This window comes from Vombatus ursinus, unplaced genomic scaffold (assembly GCF_900497805.2).
Source record: "Vombatus ursinus unplaced genomic scaffold, bare-nosed wombat genome assembly UNPS02014785.1, whole genome shotgun sequence".
Classification (NCBI taxonomy): domain Eukaryota; kingdom Metazoa; phylum Chordata; class Mammalia; order Diprotodontia; family Vombatidae; genus Vombatus; species Vombatus ursinus.
In genome coordinates this window covers 2,335,311-2,352,856 of record NW_020954563.1, presented here as the reverse complement: position 1 = coordinate 2,352,856, position 17,546 = coordinate 2,335,311, and the positions used below count along the sequence as shown (strand labels likewise).

Genomic DNA, 17,546 nt, shown 5'->3' with positions numbered 1-17,546 from the left:
TCAGTTCTTTTGGTTATGCCTTGTTAAAGGCTAAGATAATATTTTGCCCCTCGTTCTGCATTTTTATTTGCTTTGGTTGATGTTGACAAATTTTTATTTTATTTTTCTTAAATGTGGCCTGTCATTCCAACCAACTGAGATATAATAGGTAATAGGATAATAGATTTGGGGCTGGAAGAGACCTTAGATGTTATCTAGTCCATCTCCCTCATTTTACAGATGAGGAAACTGAGGCTTAGATAGGTAAGGTGACTTGTCCAAGTTCACAAAAGAAGTAGTAAGTGGCAGAGCTTAGAGGTGAGCCTGGATTTGCTAACTCCAAACCCATTAGTCTTTACACAGATTCCATAATCCAGCCTCTCATATGTACTACGTCTCTGGCATATGTCTTCATTTAAGTCATTTGGACCAAGGTTGAAACTCTGCAGAATACTCCTCTAAAGATCTGCTTCCAATCCATTACTGATCCAGAATTCACCACTTATAAATACACCTTGTGTGTAGCATAATCCACTGTACATCCATCTGTCTTGTTTACAAATACATCACGACAGACTATCAAATAACTTGCAAATGAATACTCATCTGTAAAATCAGAATGATGATACTTGTATTGCCTGTTTCACAGGGTCGTGAGGATAAATGAGAAAATGTATATAAAATATTTTATGACTTTAAAGTGTTACATAAATGTAGGCTATAATAGTAATTAGACAAAATCCAGATATTTGATCTACAGCTTTCCCTGTCATGTCAGTCTAATAATGCTGTTAAAAAAGGAAATTAAGTTAGCTAGCAGAACTTACTCTTACTAAATCCATGCTGGCTCCTAATGACCACTGCTTTCCTTTCTAAGGATTTTATTTAATTACCCATTCTAGCATTTCGCTGGGCAGTAACATCAAGCTCATCAGTCTATAGTTACTGAAACCCAAATTTTTTGGGGAAAAAAAAATTATTTGCCTGTGTCTAACCTTTGGCATCTATCAAGTTTTTTTCCCCCACATTTCCTCAGGAAGCACAATTTCCCACACTGGGGTGTCACTCATCCGGAGTAAGAGACTATAACTCATTTGTAGAAACAGGGCTTCTCTTACTATTTCCTCACCTATCATACACTTGTATTTCTGCTTAATGATGTCATTCCTACTTTGACAAACCTATAAATCATTCTCTTTGACAGAAAAGATGGAAGCAAAATATTTCTGCAGTCCATTAACTTTATGCCATCTGTCCTGAACAATAAACCTATCTTTTATTAGATCACAGGATCACATACTTAAACCTAGAAGATATTTTCCTTATCATTTTTCTTGTTAATATAATAAACTCCCTTTAAATACAAAGTACCATGACGTTTAAGTGATTCTAGCATTTTTCCTTTCTGATTATTTTATAGATTGTACAGTTCTTTAATCTCCTTCCTTGTTTATGACTTCCAACCTTATCATTCAACTGAAAATGCTCTCTCCAAAGTTACCATGACCTCTTATTTGTCCGACCTAAAAGCCTTTTCTTAATCGTCATCCCTTCTTGACCTCTCTGCAGCACTGAATACCTTGATCCTCCTCAATAAACTCTTTGGGTCTTCACAACACTCCTCCCTCTTGGTTCTCCCCCCTCCTTTTCAGTCTCCCTTACAGGATCTTCATCCATGCCATGCCCACTAACTGTGGGCGTCTGCAGGGCTCTACCCTGGGTCCCATTCTCTTTTCTCTCTGTTCCATCTTACTTGGCCACTTCATCAGTTCCCGTGGGTTCTACTATCATTTTTATGCAGATGATTCCCAGATCTATATATCCTATCCTAGTCTCTGGCCTGAGTTCCAGGCCCACCTTACCAGTTATCTTTCCTTCTAAATTCTCCCCCTCTTCTGAACTTCTCTATCACCTAAGATAGAGTACTATCCTTCTTCCAGTCACAGATGGCTACCACTTCAGTCACGCCTGATTCCTCATTTTCACTGAACACACCCATATATCCAATCAGTGGCCAACTCCTGTCATTTCTACCTTCACAATATCTTTCATTTATGTCTCCTTCTCTCTATTCATACGGCCATCAAGGGAGTTCAGGTCTTCATCACCTCTTCTTTGTAATCCTGCAATAGCCTCCTACCTGGTCTCTCCACCTAAACCTTTCCTTATTTCTCCTCCTCATAACTGCCGAAGGAATCTTCTCAAGCATGAATCTGACTATGGTCCCCACCTACTCCAGAGTCTTTATTATCTGTAGGAGCAAACATAAAATCCCATTTGGCACTGAAAGCTCTTCAAAATCTGGTCCCTTCCTACTTTTACAGTCTTCTTATACTTTATTCTTCTCAACATACTCTGTGATCCAGTGACACTGATCCCCAAATCAGAGATGGGGAACCTTGCAACCTCAAGGCCACATGTGGCCTTCTAGGTCCTCAGGTACAGCCTTTTGACTGAGTCCAAGTTTTACAGAACAAATCCTTTTATTAAGGGGATTTGTTCTATGAAGTTTGGATTCAGTCAAAGGACTGCACTTGAGGACCTACAGGGCCACATGTTGCCTTGAGGCAGCAAGTTCCTCACCCCTACCCTAGATGTTCCTCAAACACAATACTACATTTCCCATCTCCACACCTTTGCACTGTCTTTCCCTGCCTGCAATGATCTCCCCTTTACCTCCACTTCCTAGTATCCCTGGCCTTCTTCAAGGATCAGGTTATATGCTACCTTCTGCAGGAGATATTTCCCATTCACCCCAGATCTCAGAGCTCTCCCTTCTAAGGTTCCTTTGTTTCCATATTATATGTATATGATACATATATATATATATATATACACACAAATATACTATATGTATCTTGTACATATGTATTTATATGCATGTTGTCTTCCCCATTAAAATGGAAGTACTTTGAGGAGAAGGACTGCCTTTTTTTGTATTCCCAATGCTTAGCACAGTGCCTGGCTCACAGGAGGCACTTAATAAATACTGACGAGTTATTACTGACTATTTCTTGTTAGACTGTAAGCTCATTGAGTTCAGGGACTTTGTCTTTGTATCCCTAAGGTATACCAGCGGTCCTTAATAAATGCTTACTAAGAGTACCAGCCCTGAAGTCAGGAGGACCTGAGTTCAAATCCAGCCTCAGACCAAACACTTGACACTTACTAGCTGTGTGACCCTGGGCAAGCCACTTAACCCCAACTGCCTAAAAAAAATAAATAAATGCTTAGTAATCAACTGATTAACTGATTGTAATTATACTTATTTTAATACTTCAAGGATCTGTGTATTGTTTTAGGTCTTCCCCCAACTGACACAGATCATATCACTATGCCTTTAGAAAACAGTCTCTGGCATTTGCTATGGTTGAAAAACTCATCACTCTGGTAGCCAATCTAGTGATGTGCCCCTCCAAACTAAGCTAGGCTTAAGACAGTCCATTGCTGATGCCTAAAGCTTTTCTAGTCTGGTCAGACTAGAAAATCTGTCAAATCTGTCAAAGCCTGTCCCTCCACTGGCATAGACTTTGAGAACCCAAGGTCAAATCTGTACCTCATTAAGGAACAAAAAGATGATTCTGTTGGAGTAAAATATATATTGTATACATTAAACATATGCTATTCCTAACTAATTTTAAAGGAAAGATTCTTAAAATGTTTTCATATTCTCAAGTAATACAATATCGAAAAACACTAAAGTCTTTTAAGATCTTATAAGGTTACTTTTAATGATAAAAAATAATTCTAAGTATTTCACAAGTTCTGAGAGGTGGTAGGTTTTAGGATTCATAGGCCTTTGATATAGTCTAATAAAATGTTTTAGAGAAATTTTAAAAAGTATTGCAGAGAGATATAGAAAGATTTAGATCAACTGATACAAAGTGAAGTAAAAGGAACCAAAATACAACATAAACAATTATTACAGCAATGTAAATGGAAAAAGAACAACAAAACAATCAAAACCAAAGGCTGCAAAATTATCATCACCAAATTTGGCCCCAAAAAGGAAATATGAGAAGATATCTCTGCCCTAGCCCCCTATTCCTTTGTAGAAATGAGGGTCCAAGGGCATATAATGTCACGATCCACAGTTGAAGTGCTGAAGGGGTCACTAGTGGTAAAAGTTTTAGAAGCGCTGGCGTAGAATACTGCATATGACATCAAACTTTTCCGATATTTTAACTAGTTTTACAAAACCTTTTTTCTTTTTAAAAAAATTCTTTATTACTAAGACTAGCTCTCTGGGAGGTAAAATAGAGTGGGAAATGTAGGTGATATAAAAATGAAGTAACTGAATAAAATGTATTTAAAACAACTAAAATTATTGGCTGTACATTCTTTTCTATACATACAATCTGTCTCAGTGAGCTCCACAGCTCCCAAAGACTCAACAATCTCTAAGCAGACAACTCCCAAAGCTACATCATTCTCCTTTGCTTCAATTCCTCCATCATTTAGATGTTCCAAAAGCATCTCAAACTCAACATGACCAGAACAAAACTCATGATCTTCTCCTCAAATCCACCCCTCTTCCTATCTTCCCTATTTCTGTCAAGGACATTATTATAATTCTAGTCACCCAGATTCTCAACCTAGTCCCTGTGGAAATTAATCTACTCATCTCTGAATTCCTGCCCTAGCCCGGTGACTGTGTGAATGAAAACTAGCCCGCTCTAACTGCTGTTGGCTCTAGACACCATACCATGTTTCATCTTCACATACCATCTAGTCATCCACCCAGGCCACCTGTCACATACACCTCTCTTCCCTAACCTATTTTCTACTTCTTGCTCTGGATCAATAAAACCATTATTTCAGGGGAGGTCAAATCAGTTGACTGCCCTATACATTAATTCATCATCTCTGAGCCAACAAAACTCACTTCCCTATCCACTACCCTCCTATAAGCTGTCTTACCCAATCGGACTGAAAGCTCCTTTAGGGCAAAGACTGCCTCTCTTTTTTTATGTTCTTTATATCCAGCCCTTAATATCGTGCCTAGAACATAATAATTATTTAATAAATGCTTTTCCATTCATTCTTTTATCACCTACTCTCACCTCCCACTCCCTATTTCCACCTGGTTTCCAATCTTGTCAACTCTATCTTCACATCTCCACATCATCCCTTCTCTCTGTTCATACAGCCCTAATTCAGGCTCTCGTCACCTCTCACCTAGAATGCTGCAACAGCCTCCAAACTGGTCTCCCAGCTGCCAGTCTTTTCCCTCTCCACACAGCTACCAAACTGATATTCCTAAAGCATAGTTCTAACCAGGTCACTTCAGAGCTAAAGAACTTTTAGTGGCTTCTAACTGCCTCTAACATAAAATACAAACACTTCTATTTAGCACTTAAATCCTTCAATCAGACTCCTATGTTTCTACGGTGATTTCACATTACTACCCTTAATTGTATTCAATGTTTCGGACAAACTAGCCTACTTGCTATATACAACATTCCTTCTCCCACCCCTATACCTTTGCACAGGCTGATTCCCCATGCCTTGAATGCCCTCCCTCTCCACTTCTGCCTCTTGGAATCTCCATCTTCCTTTAAGACTCAGCTCAAGTTCCCAGTTGTTCCTTATTCTCTCAGTTGTTAGTGTTCTCCCTGCCTCCTCAAAGTTACTTTGGATTTACTTTGCACACATTTTATATTTACTTATCTGCATTCACGTTGTTTACCCCCAGCAGAAAGTAAACTCCCTAAAGACAGAAGCTGTTTCTCTTCTGTCTTTTAATCTCCAGTACCTAGCATAGTGACTAGCAAATAGTAGAGGCTTAATAAATGCTTGTTGAATTGAATATAAAAACTGTCAATGAGCACACAATTCAGGCATATTGTAATAATATAGTACCTTAAAAACTGGTAACTTTTGTCTCTGCTGTTCTATAGAAAGGGCAGCATGCGGATTATAAATAACTGTGGTTCCAGAGCTTTCTGCTGTACTTTGTCTCTCTTCTGAGATGCTGATACCTGGGCCTTCTGTGCCTGTAAGATAAATATTTATTGAAGTCCTGTCATCTTGTGAACAGATAAATACATAAAAATTAAAATACGCAATGCATTTTTATATTATGTCACTTTATGTTACTAAATTTCACCTCAGAGAAAGTATCTTGAAGAGTGCGTATCAGAATAGGAAAACTTTCACCCTAGTACAGATTATAATATCAGGAACATGGAAGGTAATAATAATCCCATGGCACTCTACTGTGTTCTGGTGATACGTTTCATGGATAGAAGGATTAACTGCAATGCATCCAAAAAAAAGATAATCAGGAGGATGCTGGAGAGCCTAGAAACTTTCATATGAAAGTTGAAGTAACTGAGGATGTTCATAATGGAGAATGGACAATTTAAGGTAGGTAAGGGGGAAAGTGGAGAACATACATAATACCTGCCTTCAAGAATCTGAAAAGCTGACATATGGAAGGATTGAAATCAATTATTCTAGAAGTATCTATTAGAATATCTACAATGTATAGGACACGGTGAAGAGACAAAGATGAAACGAAAAAGACTTTACTTTCATAGAGTTTACCATCTATAAGACTTATTCCATGTGGCTCTAGAAGGCTAAATCAGTACAAAATTGCAATAAGGTAGATTTTCTGCTAAATATAAGAATAATTTTCTAACAATTCTAGCTGTTACATGAAGCAGGACTGAGCTCTCTAACAAAGGAAATGCTCAAAATAAGCTTTAATGCCTGTAAAGAACACTATTAGGCAAGGGTTCTTAACCTTTTTGCATCAATATTCCTTTGACAGTCTGGTAAATCTTATGAACTCCTTCTCAAAATAATGTCTTTAAGTGCTCAAAATAAAATACAAAGAAAACCAATTATATTTAAAATTCAGTTATCAAAATATGTTTTTTTAAAAAAGCTCACAGAACCCAGGTTAAAAACTGTTATATAAAGAGATTCCTATATTGGCTGGAAAAATAAAGTTGTCAAAAGCACTCTAAGAGCTCTACAACACCTGCTTCAGCCACCTTGACGGCTACTGGAACAAATTGTTCCCATTCTGCTGGAGGAAGACTTCACATGCTCAGGGCAGACATACCCCTAACTCACAGACAGGTTTGAGGCCTCTCAGATACCGTTAACCTGTTTAGCCCATCTGCTGAGATAGTTTACTGGGGTGTGGCTACTGCACATGCTACAGCTTCTTGGAACCACAGGTGAGACGTGAGAGCTGGACAGCTGGACAGCTGGACAACAAAGATGGATGAGCAGCCTTGAAAAGGGCTTGGCAAACCCTCACACCAGAGATGCCAGTCCTCCCTGAATACCCCTTATACTTCAAAGGTAAATTAGATAGCTTCTAAGAACCTTTCCAATGCAAGGATTCTATTTTAGCACTCAAGGGTCTTTCTCACTTATTTATGGGTTTATATTTTCTGAAGGACTAGGGTAGACAGAATTCTAACTTCTAAATAAGCAGGATGTTACCATACACAAACCAAAATACTACACAGCAAATGCTTTGTAAATTTTAAAGTATTGTATAGATGTCAGTTATCATTAAATAATTTGCCCCACTATCACCTTCATTTACCTGAGATCTATTTAATTTTACCTTTTTAATCTTGTTCAATGTTCTCTCTCCAGTTTTTCTTTTTTTAATCTTTCCTTCCTGGCCCCTATTAGAAAGAACATATTCTTCTGATCACTTTTGCTAATCCATTTTCCTCCCATTTTTTTTCTTTTTCCTTTTATTTTGTTTTTAAATACTGAGAGTCTCCCCATCTCACCCACACTGGAAGTGAAGGGGTTGTTCACTGCCTGATCCCCACCACTGATTGGCATGGGAGCTTTGGCCTGATCCATTTCTGATTTGGACTTTGACAACTTGGTGATCCCATGCTCCCATGGGCTCACCATATTAATGCTGAACTAAGTGGGACACCTAAATGGCATAATCCACCAAACTCTTGAGCTCAAGAGATCCACCAGCCTCAGCATTCACAGGGGCTGGAATTACATGAGTATATCACCACACCTGACTTTTTTCTCTTAGAAATATTATTTGTTATATGGGATGACAGCTTTCTGGGAGGATTAAGGAGAAATTTAAGCAATATAAAAATGAAAATTTATTTTTAAAAATATTTCCTTTACAACTCCTACTGAATTTCTGCTCTGAACATTCCCTCCATTTGAAAAGACTGAAACCTTTTCCTCATGTTTGTGATTTGGTAACATAGCTTCTCAATTATATCACTTCCCCCATCACCAGTCTTTACTCCACCCAAGCTTCCTCTTCCTCACTTACCCCTTTCTTCTCCTACAACTAAGGGTACCCCACTGTATCTTCTGCTATGAAATGTTTTATATGACAACTGCCACACAGCATTTACCTGGTCTCCTCCCTTTAAAAGATTTCCATTCAACCAAATCAGAAATTCAATAATATTTTATACTACCAGTAAGTTCCCCAGCCCATTCTATATTTTTTTAATGATCCTTCTCAGCCTGAGGAGCACTATTCTTTGCTTAAAGCAATGAAAGCCATGCCATTTATTAATGAAATTTCTGAAAAATCATCAAATTTTAATGCTTCCGTTTTCTTTACCTATAAAATGTGACTAATGGCTGTTTTAATTCAGTATTTCCCTTTCCTTGATGTTCTTCTGTTTATATATATTTTTTCAAAACTACTACCTATAACCAATAAAATCATTAGTTTCATTCACCATAATTTTAAAGTGATTCTGTACTTTAAAAACCTAATGAAATCAATACATTTCAGAGTATTATTGAACTTCATTTGAAAAAAAGAAAAAGAACCAGAAGGAAAAGGATTAGCATTAGTAGCCTTAGCCTATGAAAATTAACTGTGTTTAAGGCTTTTTATAAGAACTCAGAGGAGAACTTACCCAAAATGAACATTCTTGCTGCAATATCTTAGCTTAAACTGATTTTTATGGGACTGTGTCTGTATGTAAACTCTTAGTACATCTTTTTACAAAAAGCATTTATTTACTAACTAAAAGTGAACAAGGCTCATTGAATATAGCTCAATTAGAATGGAGACTGTTTAAGGAAAAGGGAGACTGAATCTTAATCTTCTACGCCTGTAAAAGACAAAAAAAGAATATACAAACTTTCCATTTGCTTAGAGAAGATACATCCTGCAGTAACAATAAATTCATATGTTGTTTAAGGCAGGAAGCATTAATAGTCTACTAGAAAACTGAAAAAAATCTGATTAAATCTTACATCAACAAAAGCAATGCTCTTTTCCCACTTTTTTTGTATTGATTCCCCAAAAAATCCAAATAGTCCAAATAATACAAAAACTAATTTGGAAATATTTCTCTAAGCCCAAGACTTCCCAAGTTTTTTTTTAAATTTCTTACTTATTTTCTTATACTTACGTCTATTATCTTATTTCTTATTCTCAGAGTAGCTAATAACTGTTCTCAGTAAATAACTGGTGATTGAGTGCCTACTATTGTAGCTTGCAAAAAAAGTAGTTTATGAATTTGTAGACAAATGCTAGATTGCAGTGACTAAAATCCAGTCCTGAACTGTCAATTAAAAATATATGATTTCAGAATAACTAAAGGAGAAAACGAGTGGAGAGGGTGTGAAAAACAGGTTGGACAGACATTCCAAAATGTGATAGAACAAGATAAAAATATTGCAATTTGATACTATTTAAGATGAGTCCAAAAAAAAAAAAAGAGAAGCCAGATCTGATTCTTTAAATATCCATCATTCCATAAGGCTTCTATTAATTTACATCCAGGTTTCAAATTCTGACCAGTCATTATCTTCCTGAAAAAATGAGGTAGGGGATACATATCCCATTTGTTAAGGATACTTATTAGATTGGTAGTTTTGTTCTAATTATCACTGTTCAATTCTTGCTACTTGTTAATTGCTGGCAACTTCAAATGTTGAATCATAAGATTGCATCTGGAGAAAATGACCGTCTACAGATTATTTGCAGAAAAGAATTACTTCTGAGCCCAGCCAATTCCAAAGGACTCAGGACAAAAAACCATCCATCTCCAGAGAGAGAACTGATGAACTCTGAATGAAGACTCAAGCATTATTTTTTTCTCTCTCTCTCCTTCTCTTCCTTCTCCTTCTTCAAAACATGGCTAATAAGGAAATATTTTACATGACTTCACATATATAATAGGTATATTGTTTGCTTTCCCCTCAATTAGTGGAGGGAGAGAATTTGGAATGCAAAAGAATTTTTTAATGAATGTTTAAAATTAACAAATGATAAAGAAAATGGAACTCAAAAACTATGCCTATTTGGTTCTCTACGATACAGAGAGCATCTCATACGTAAGGATCTCACACATCTTCCCTGCAATCTTCCTTTCCTGCCTCAACAGGCGGGTTACGGCGAGCCTGGGAGCGCCTCTCTGTCTTGTAAACAGACCCGACACTAAGGATTGCGAAGTGACCGAAGAAAGCACAAAGTGGCCGGAAAAGAAGGGCAGAGGGAAGGCGCGATGGGGAAAGAGAAACCCAACTTTGTGACAGAGACTGATGAAACTGCACCACCGAAGGGCAGGGCTCTGACCGCTGCGCAAGGAGAGAAGCCCGCCCGCGGGGATGGCAAAGCGCGCCGGTGCCTGGTGGAGAAGCCAGAGACCTGGGTTCAAGTCCAAGGGTCCGTCACGTCTTAGCTGGGCGACCGTGAGCAAGCCAATTCCCCACTCTGAACCTCAGTTTCTTCATCTGTAAAATGGGAATGAGACCGTCGACCTTATCGTGAGAAAAACACTTTGTAAAAGATTAAAGCGAAATGGGGGCGGTCACGACTCTGGAAGCCCAGCTACCCCCAAGGGCAGCGGGGACGGGAAGGGAGAGGGGTAGTCCTCTATTCCGGCCGCGGCCAAAGAACCAGGTACGAGAGTGACCGGGCAGGGGCCGCGGGAGGCGAGGGCAGACCTCGGTCCAGGGGCTGCGTCCTTTCAGGCGTGCTCCAGCAGCACCCTGCGCCCTGAGACATCGCGCCGGGCGGACCCACCCTGCACACCCCCAAGCCCGAGCCCCTTCAGGGCCTTACCGGGTTTCCAGAACTTCACAGGTCCCATGGGCGCGGCCATGTTGAGGTTAAAGGTCACCGAAAGGGCTCCGCCCCCGGCCGCGGGCGAGCCCGAGCGTGAGCGAGCGAGCGAGCGAGGAGAGGGGGGCGGGGCGGCAGAGGTAGACGGCGCGGCCGTGGGCTCGGGCTCAGCCTCAGCCGCTGTGAAGACTCGCGGTCGCCCCTTCCCGCTCCTACTCCACTACACTAAGGACCTACGGCGGCGGCGTCAGGGGACTGGGACGTTCTCAAGGCCTGGCGCTAAGCACCGCCCCCCCCCGCCCCGCCTCACGTGACTTCTCTACTAGTTGGGAACGGTTGAAACCAACGGACTCGCGCGGCCGTTAGTGCGCGCGGTTGATGCGGGGAGTGGGGGGGGTACTGCGTTAGAATCCTGACCTAACCTTAGATCCTGGCCACCGCGCCTCCCTCGTCGTCTAAATCCGAAATTGTTTTTCAGATGGCCGTAGCCCGACAGAAAGAACACCCTCCCAAAAAAGTGTTGGAAATTATTAAAAAACAAGCGTGGCTTGAAAGAGAAAACACCCCCATCCTTTGCAGAGGTGGGAGGTCAGGCAGTCAGACTTACTAAGCGCATTCCAGGTGCCAGGCCAGGCTCTGTGGGATGCAAAGAAAGGACAAGGCCAGTCCCTGCTCTCAAGGAGCTTAGAGTCTAAAGGGGGCGAGCCACAAGTTTTGTAGACGGCGCATGTATTCAGACTTTTTCCATGGGTTGATCAGTTATGCTGATTTATTCCTCTTTTTTTTGTCTTAAAAAATTATGTGGGATGGCTCCCTGGAAGGGGAGGGATGCGGGGGGGGGGGAAGTATATCAGTAAAAACTAATTGAAAAAAAAAAAGAAGCCTCTGTGGTAAATTGGAGCAAAGCAGTCAAATAGCCCATTCAGCTCATTTAAGACCTTACTGTATGCCAGGCACTGAGGATACAAGTGAAACAACCGCTGCCCTCACCTAAAGGAATTTATGTTCCAGTAGGGTGACAAACATGTACACATAGATAAATACATGCAAAATATGTAACATTAAATACAGAGTTATGAAGAAAGGGGTTAGCAACTAGGGAAATCGGGAGGGGCCTTTGTGAGGGGGTGGTGCCTTAGTTGAAGGAAACTAGGGGTTACAAAAGCCGAGTTGGGTTACAAAAGTTCAGGAGAGAGGTTTCCTTCCAAGCACCTTTAAAGGACAGTCGGTTAAAGGAAGGCATGGAGGCTAGAAACAGAACAGGTACAAAGAGCAGTCAATGAGGATTTACTAAATAGTTATATGCTCGACACTGTGCTAAGCACTAGAGAAGGAAAAAAAGACACAAGCAACAGTCCAGGGCCTTAAGGAGCTCAATTCTAATTGAGCTAATTAGAAAGACAACATGTAAAATAGCTATGTACACACAAAATATTTACAGTAAAAGGGAGGTAACAGATCGGGAAGGGGAGGAGTGGACAACTGCGAAAGAAAGGCTTGCGAAAGGTGAGATTTGTGCTGAGTCTCAAAGGTACCTAGGGAAGCTGTAAGGGAGTAAGTAAAGGATAGCATTTGAGACAGCCGGTGCAAAGATACTGAGACTGGAGATGAAGTTATGTATTGGAGGGACTGCAAGTAGGCTGGTGTACCTGGTTCATGGAGTCCTTGGAGGAATAGGAAAATGCAAGAGTGCAAGGGATCAGGTTGTGAATGACTTTAAATGTCACCGATGATTCTGGAGTCACTGGAGTTTATTGGGTGGAATGATATGGTCAGATCCATATTTTCGGAAAATTACCTTAGCAGTTTAGTGGAGGCTGGATTAGAGTGGGGAAAGAACAAACAGGCCAGTTTGGCTAGATTATGGAGTATATGAGGAGAAACATGAAATCCAGCTTGAAAGATAGGTGGGTGACATTTTGAAGAGCTTTAAATGTTAGAAAGCAATTTGTATCCCAAAGCAATAGGGAACCACTGAAGGTTTTTGAGCAGGGGATTTAACATGGCCAGATTGATGATTTAGAAAAATCAGTGTAATAACTATGTTGAGAATAGATTGAAAAGAGAAAACTTAGATGCAGGAAGGCTATTGCAAGAATCCAGGTAAGAGAGTGAAGGTGGAATTGGGGTAGAAATTGTGTTAGTGGAGAGAAGGGGCCAAATGTGAGAGACATTATGAAGGTAAAGTCAACAAGAAGACTTGGCAACTCATTGGATATGGAAAGTCAAAGAAAATGTGAAGGATGGAGGATGATTTGAGGGTTGTGAACCTTGTGTTATTGAGATGAGATTTCCAGTTCAGCATGTCAGCCTACCACAATTCAAGCAAATAACATGTACTAAGTGCCTACTTGGCAATTTGGAGCTCAAAGTTTGGAAAAGACCTGGTCTCTGAACTTCAAGAGCTTACAATCTTGTAGGGGATAAGCTTAGACAGCTGCAATCAATCCTAAGGCTGTATCTCTTTGTGTTGGGTCTGAGGCAATACAAAGAGTGACCTGACCCACAGAATTTGCCAGGGTACAAGTATCTTATAACCCAGTACTACAGAATTTGAACCCAACATCCTTGGGTAAAGGGAAATATTTACTTACTGGCTCTAAAAACAAAAAACAAAAAACAAACCACATTATCTGAGACGGAGTTCATAAGCTTCTCCAGAATGGCCCCTAAAGGGGCTTACGACACAAAAAAAGGTTAAGAAGCCTTGGTCTAAATGTTTTGTTTTGTTTTGTTTTTTTTGACTAGCTTATTAATTCAATGAAGTCACAAATAATCATCATTCTGGTTTCTTTATGCTAAAATCAACCTACAAATTTCAGTTAATTCCAATAAAGTGGTATGGATTTTTTAATTATTAATTTTTTAAAAATAAGGTCCCTTAATAAAATTATTTTCTCAATTTAAAATATGTGTGTATGTGTGTACATACACAAACATATGGTCATACCACTCCTTTGCCCATTTCTGAGGTATAAATACACTGAAAATTTAACAATTGGCTCTTCTAGCCTGTAAGAGCCAGATCTAGAACACCACTATGCTATGTACATCTCAAAAGTATTAGGCAGTTAAGGATCTCTCAAGACTTCTTGTAGTGGAAAGAGCACTAGAGCTGGCATCTAGACTTGACTTTAAATCACCATCAGATATTTACCAGGTATATGACAAGGCAAGTCAGTTGACTCTCTGAGTCTCAATTCAATTCAACAAGCATTTATCAGCACTTACCAAATGTAAGGCATCTTTCTAGACACCAAAGATACAAAAACAAAATAGTCTGCCCATGAGGAACTTACCTTTTCTTGGAGGGATTTGGCATGTACTCAGAGAAATACAAAGTATATTCAAAATAATACAAACTCATTTCTAGAGAGGAGTGTCAATAACTAAAGATCAGATAGGAACTCATACAATTTGGCACTTGATGTGGATTTTCAAAGAAGCTTGTTAAAGCTTGGAATGCTAAAGGGAGAAGTGAAGAGTGGGACATTCCACTTGTACAGATGTCGTAGATGGAATAAAATCTACAAAAAACACTTTAATGATCTTAGAAAAACATGGATAAACTTGGATGAAATAAGAACAATATGAGCAGAACCAAGAGAACGTTGTATACAGTAACAGCAATTACTGTTTTAAACAACTTTGAGTGAATGAGTCATTTTGACTATTATAATTACCCAAATTAACTACAAAGGACATATGAAGGAAGATGCAATTTGCATGCAGAGAAAGAATTGATTAATAGAAGTATGAATAGAATGATTTTACATATATACGTATATACATACATACATGTGTAATGGTAGCCATGGGAGGGAGGGGGGCAGAAAAGGGAAGAAAAAAGAAAAGAAAAAAGAAATTTACATGATAACTTTATTATATATTAAAAGGAATAGCAAATTGTATGTAATAGATTTGCAGTTTTCTATGCAATCTTTTTTATTATGCTATCTTATAGAAATTCTTGTTTTATTACATAAATTAAAAATTAAATTAAATTTAAAAAGAAAAACAGCTAGAAGATCAATTTGGAAAATAGAGTGTGTAAAAAGAAAAATACCAGGTTGAGAAGTTACACTTTATCCTAGAGGCAATAGGGAACCATTGAAAAATTGGGTGGGTGGGTGGGTAGGTGGGGGGATGAAGTGAGTGAAATGGTCAGATCTGAATTTTAAGAATATAAGCAGCTATTTGAAGGATGGATTAGAGAAGGGAGAGGCTAAGACAGAAAAACCAATTAGGAAGGCATTATAACTGTTCAGGGCAGTGGTGATAAACGTCTGAACTAAGACAACTGTGCCAGTGGAGAAGAGGATAAGAGATGTTGTGGAGACAGAATTGGCAAGACTTGGCAGCTGATTGAGTTTAGGACAAGGGAAGAGTCAGGATGACTCCCAGGCTATGAACTTGGGTAATGGAAGGATGGCAGTACTATAAACAGAAAGGGGAACTTTGGAAGAAGGATTCATTTGCTGGAAGATAATATGTTAAGGAGTCCCCAGCTGCCATATTTTCCAGAATCACTGGACCCAGAGAATACGAGAGGTCCTGAATGATGAAGCCTTCTGAGCTGATAGAATTTTGTTGTTTGCATCCCAAGCTTGGACTCCCTGTGTGTCCTTGGGAGTCAAGACAGGCACCAGTCAGTCTGTACCAGACTAAGAAACTCTGTAGCTGGGACCCTTGTAGATAAGCTGACCATCACATCTTCATAGTAGTGTTCCCAAGGGAAAAGAATTCTGCTTTTGCCATCTTAATTATTCATGATTTCTCCTCCCCTGCCACTCCCATTTAGGTGGAGATTTTTGTTTCTCCTTTCTTTGTCAAAATTTCATAATTGGATTGTGAAGACTGTGAACTCTTTGTACTTGCATAGGGTTCCACATGCACGTTCATTTCTCTTGTAATAAACTTAGTTTATCACATAAGTTTCATGAGGTTTGTGATTGCCTGTTGACAAATATCAGCTTCATTTTAGAAATGTTGATTTTGAGATGGCCACAGGACATTCAGGTGGAGATATCCAGCAGGCAGATGGCAATATAATCGGCCTGGCATTTGAAGCCCTTCACAACCTGACTCCAACCTACTATTCCAGGCTTATTATATATTACTCACTTCATACATGCTACAGTCTAGCCAAACTGGCCTTCATGCTATTCCTCACACCCACATTCTACCTCTTGTTTCTGTGCCTTTGCATATGCTAACCACCATGAAATATACTCCCTCTCCTGCCTTCACCTTTTAGTATCCCTAGTTTTCCTTCAGTTACATCCATGAAGGTTTTCCTGACCAAATTTCCAGCTATTAGTGCCTCTCCTTCAAAATTGCCTTATATTTATTTTGTATATACTTTTATATATGTGTATATATACATATATATATATATATGTATATATATACACACATCTCCCTTGGTAGACATATTACCCTTGAAAACAGGGACTGTTTCATTTTTAGCTTTTTATCCCAACCATCTAGTACAATGTCTGACATATGACAGGCACTAAGTAAATGTTTGTGGATTTATTGGAACTCAGAAGACAGATAAGTTCTAGGTATATAGATCTGGGAGTCATCTCAAAAGATGGTACTGTAATTGATCCTAAGGGAGCTGATGAGAAAGAACAATGGTCAGACAGATAGGAGGAGAACCAAGAAAGAACAGTGTCATGTAAGCCTCCATTTCCTCATCTGTAAAATGGGCATACTTATACTACCTGCAAGGTGGTTGTGAGGAAAAGATATAAATATGAATTATCATCATTATTATCAATTCTTATTTAAAGACTGCAGAAGAGCCTTCAATAAGCAAGGGTATTAACATACTTCATGCAAAAGCAAATCTAACGTGAAATTCTAGACTGACAACAAAAAATAGGAGTTTCTTCTTCATTTTGCAAAGAATGAAAGAAAGGAGTGACTGGAAAAAGGAAGGACAAATTAGGAAGTTATTACAGTAGTCCAGGCCAGGGGTGATGAGGGCCTAGACTAGACTGACAACCTTGTGAGAAAGGGAAGGCTATGAGAGATGTTGTGAATGTAACAATGACAAGACTTAGGGGTTGTGGAGAGGGATGATTCAGATCTATGAATCTGAGTGCCCAAGAAAGATCATTTTACCCTCAACCATCATAGGAAAATTAAATAGCAAAAGAAAGAGGGAAGTTGTTGGGGAAGAGTGGGATCAGCAGGGGAGAAAGATAATGGGCTCTATTTTGGACAATGAAGCTGAGATATCTATAGGATATTCAGGAGATATCCAATGAACAGTTGGACTACAGTGTAGGACTACTGTGAAGGAGAGGAGAGAATAAGGTGTAACGAAAAGAACATTGAATTTGGAGTCAAAGAACCTGTGTTCAAATCGTGGCTCTGCCATTATGACCTATGTGACTCTGGGCACGTCACTAACTTTTCTGAGCCTCATTTTCTTCCTCTATAAAAATTAGGGGGTTGGGCCATTTGACTTTCTAAGGTCCCTTCCAGCTCTTAAATCTCTGGTCCC

The 17,546-nt window shown here is 39.3% G+C and overlaps 1 protein-coding gene across 1 annotated transcript in view; it reads right to left on the bottom strand.

The window, feature by feature from the left end:
* The window catches only part of DHX35 (DEAH-box helicase 35), a 64,654-nt gene extending 53,536 nt beyond the window's left edge, over nt 1-11,118 (bottom strand). Inside the window, exons 1-2 of the mRNA XM_027867334.1 lie at nt 11,030-11,118; nt 5,842-5,975 (exon numbers count right to left, since the gene is read on the bottom strand). Coding sequence (XP_027723135.1) covers nt 5,842-5,975; nt 11,030-11,069 — 174 coding nt within the window. The 5' untranslated portion in view covers nt 11,070-11,118. The remainder of the gene's footprint in view (nt 1-5,841; nt 5,976-11,029) is intronic.
* Between the last annotated feature and the right edge of the window lie 6,428 nt (nt 11,119-17,546).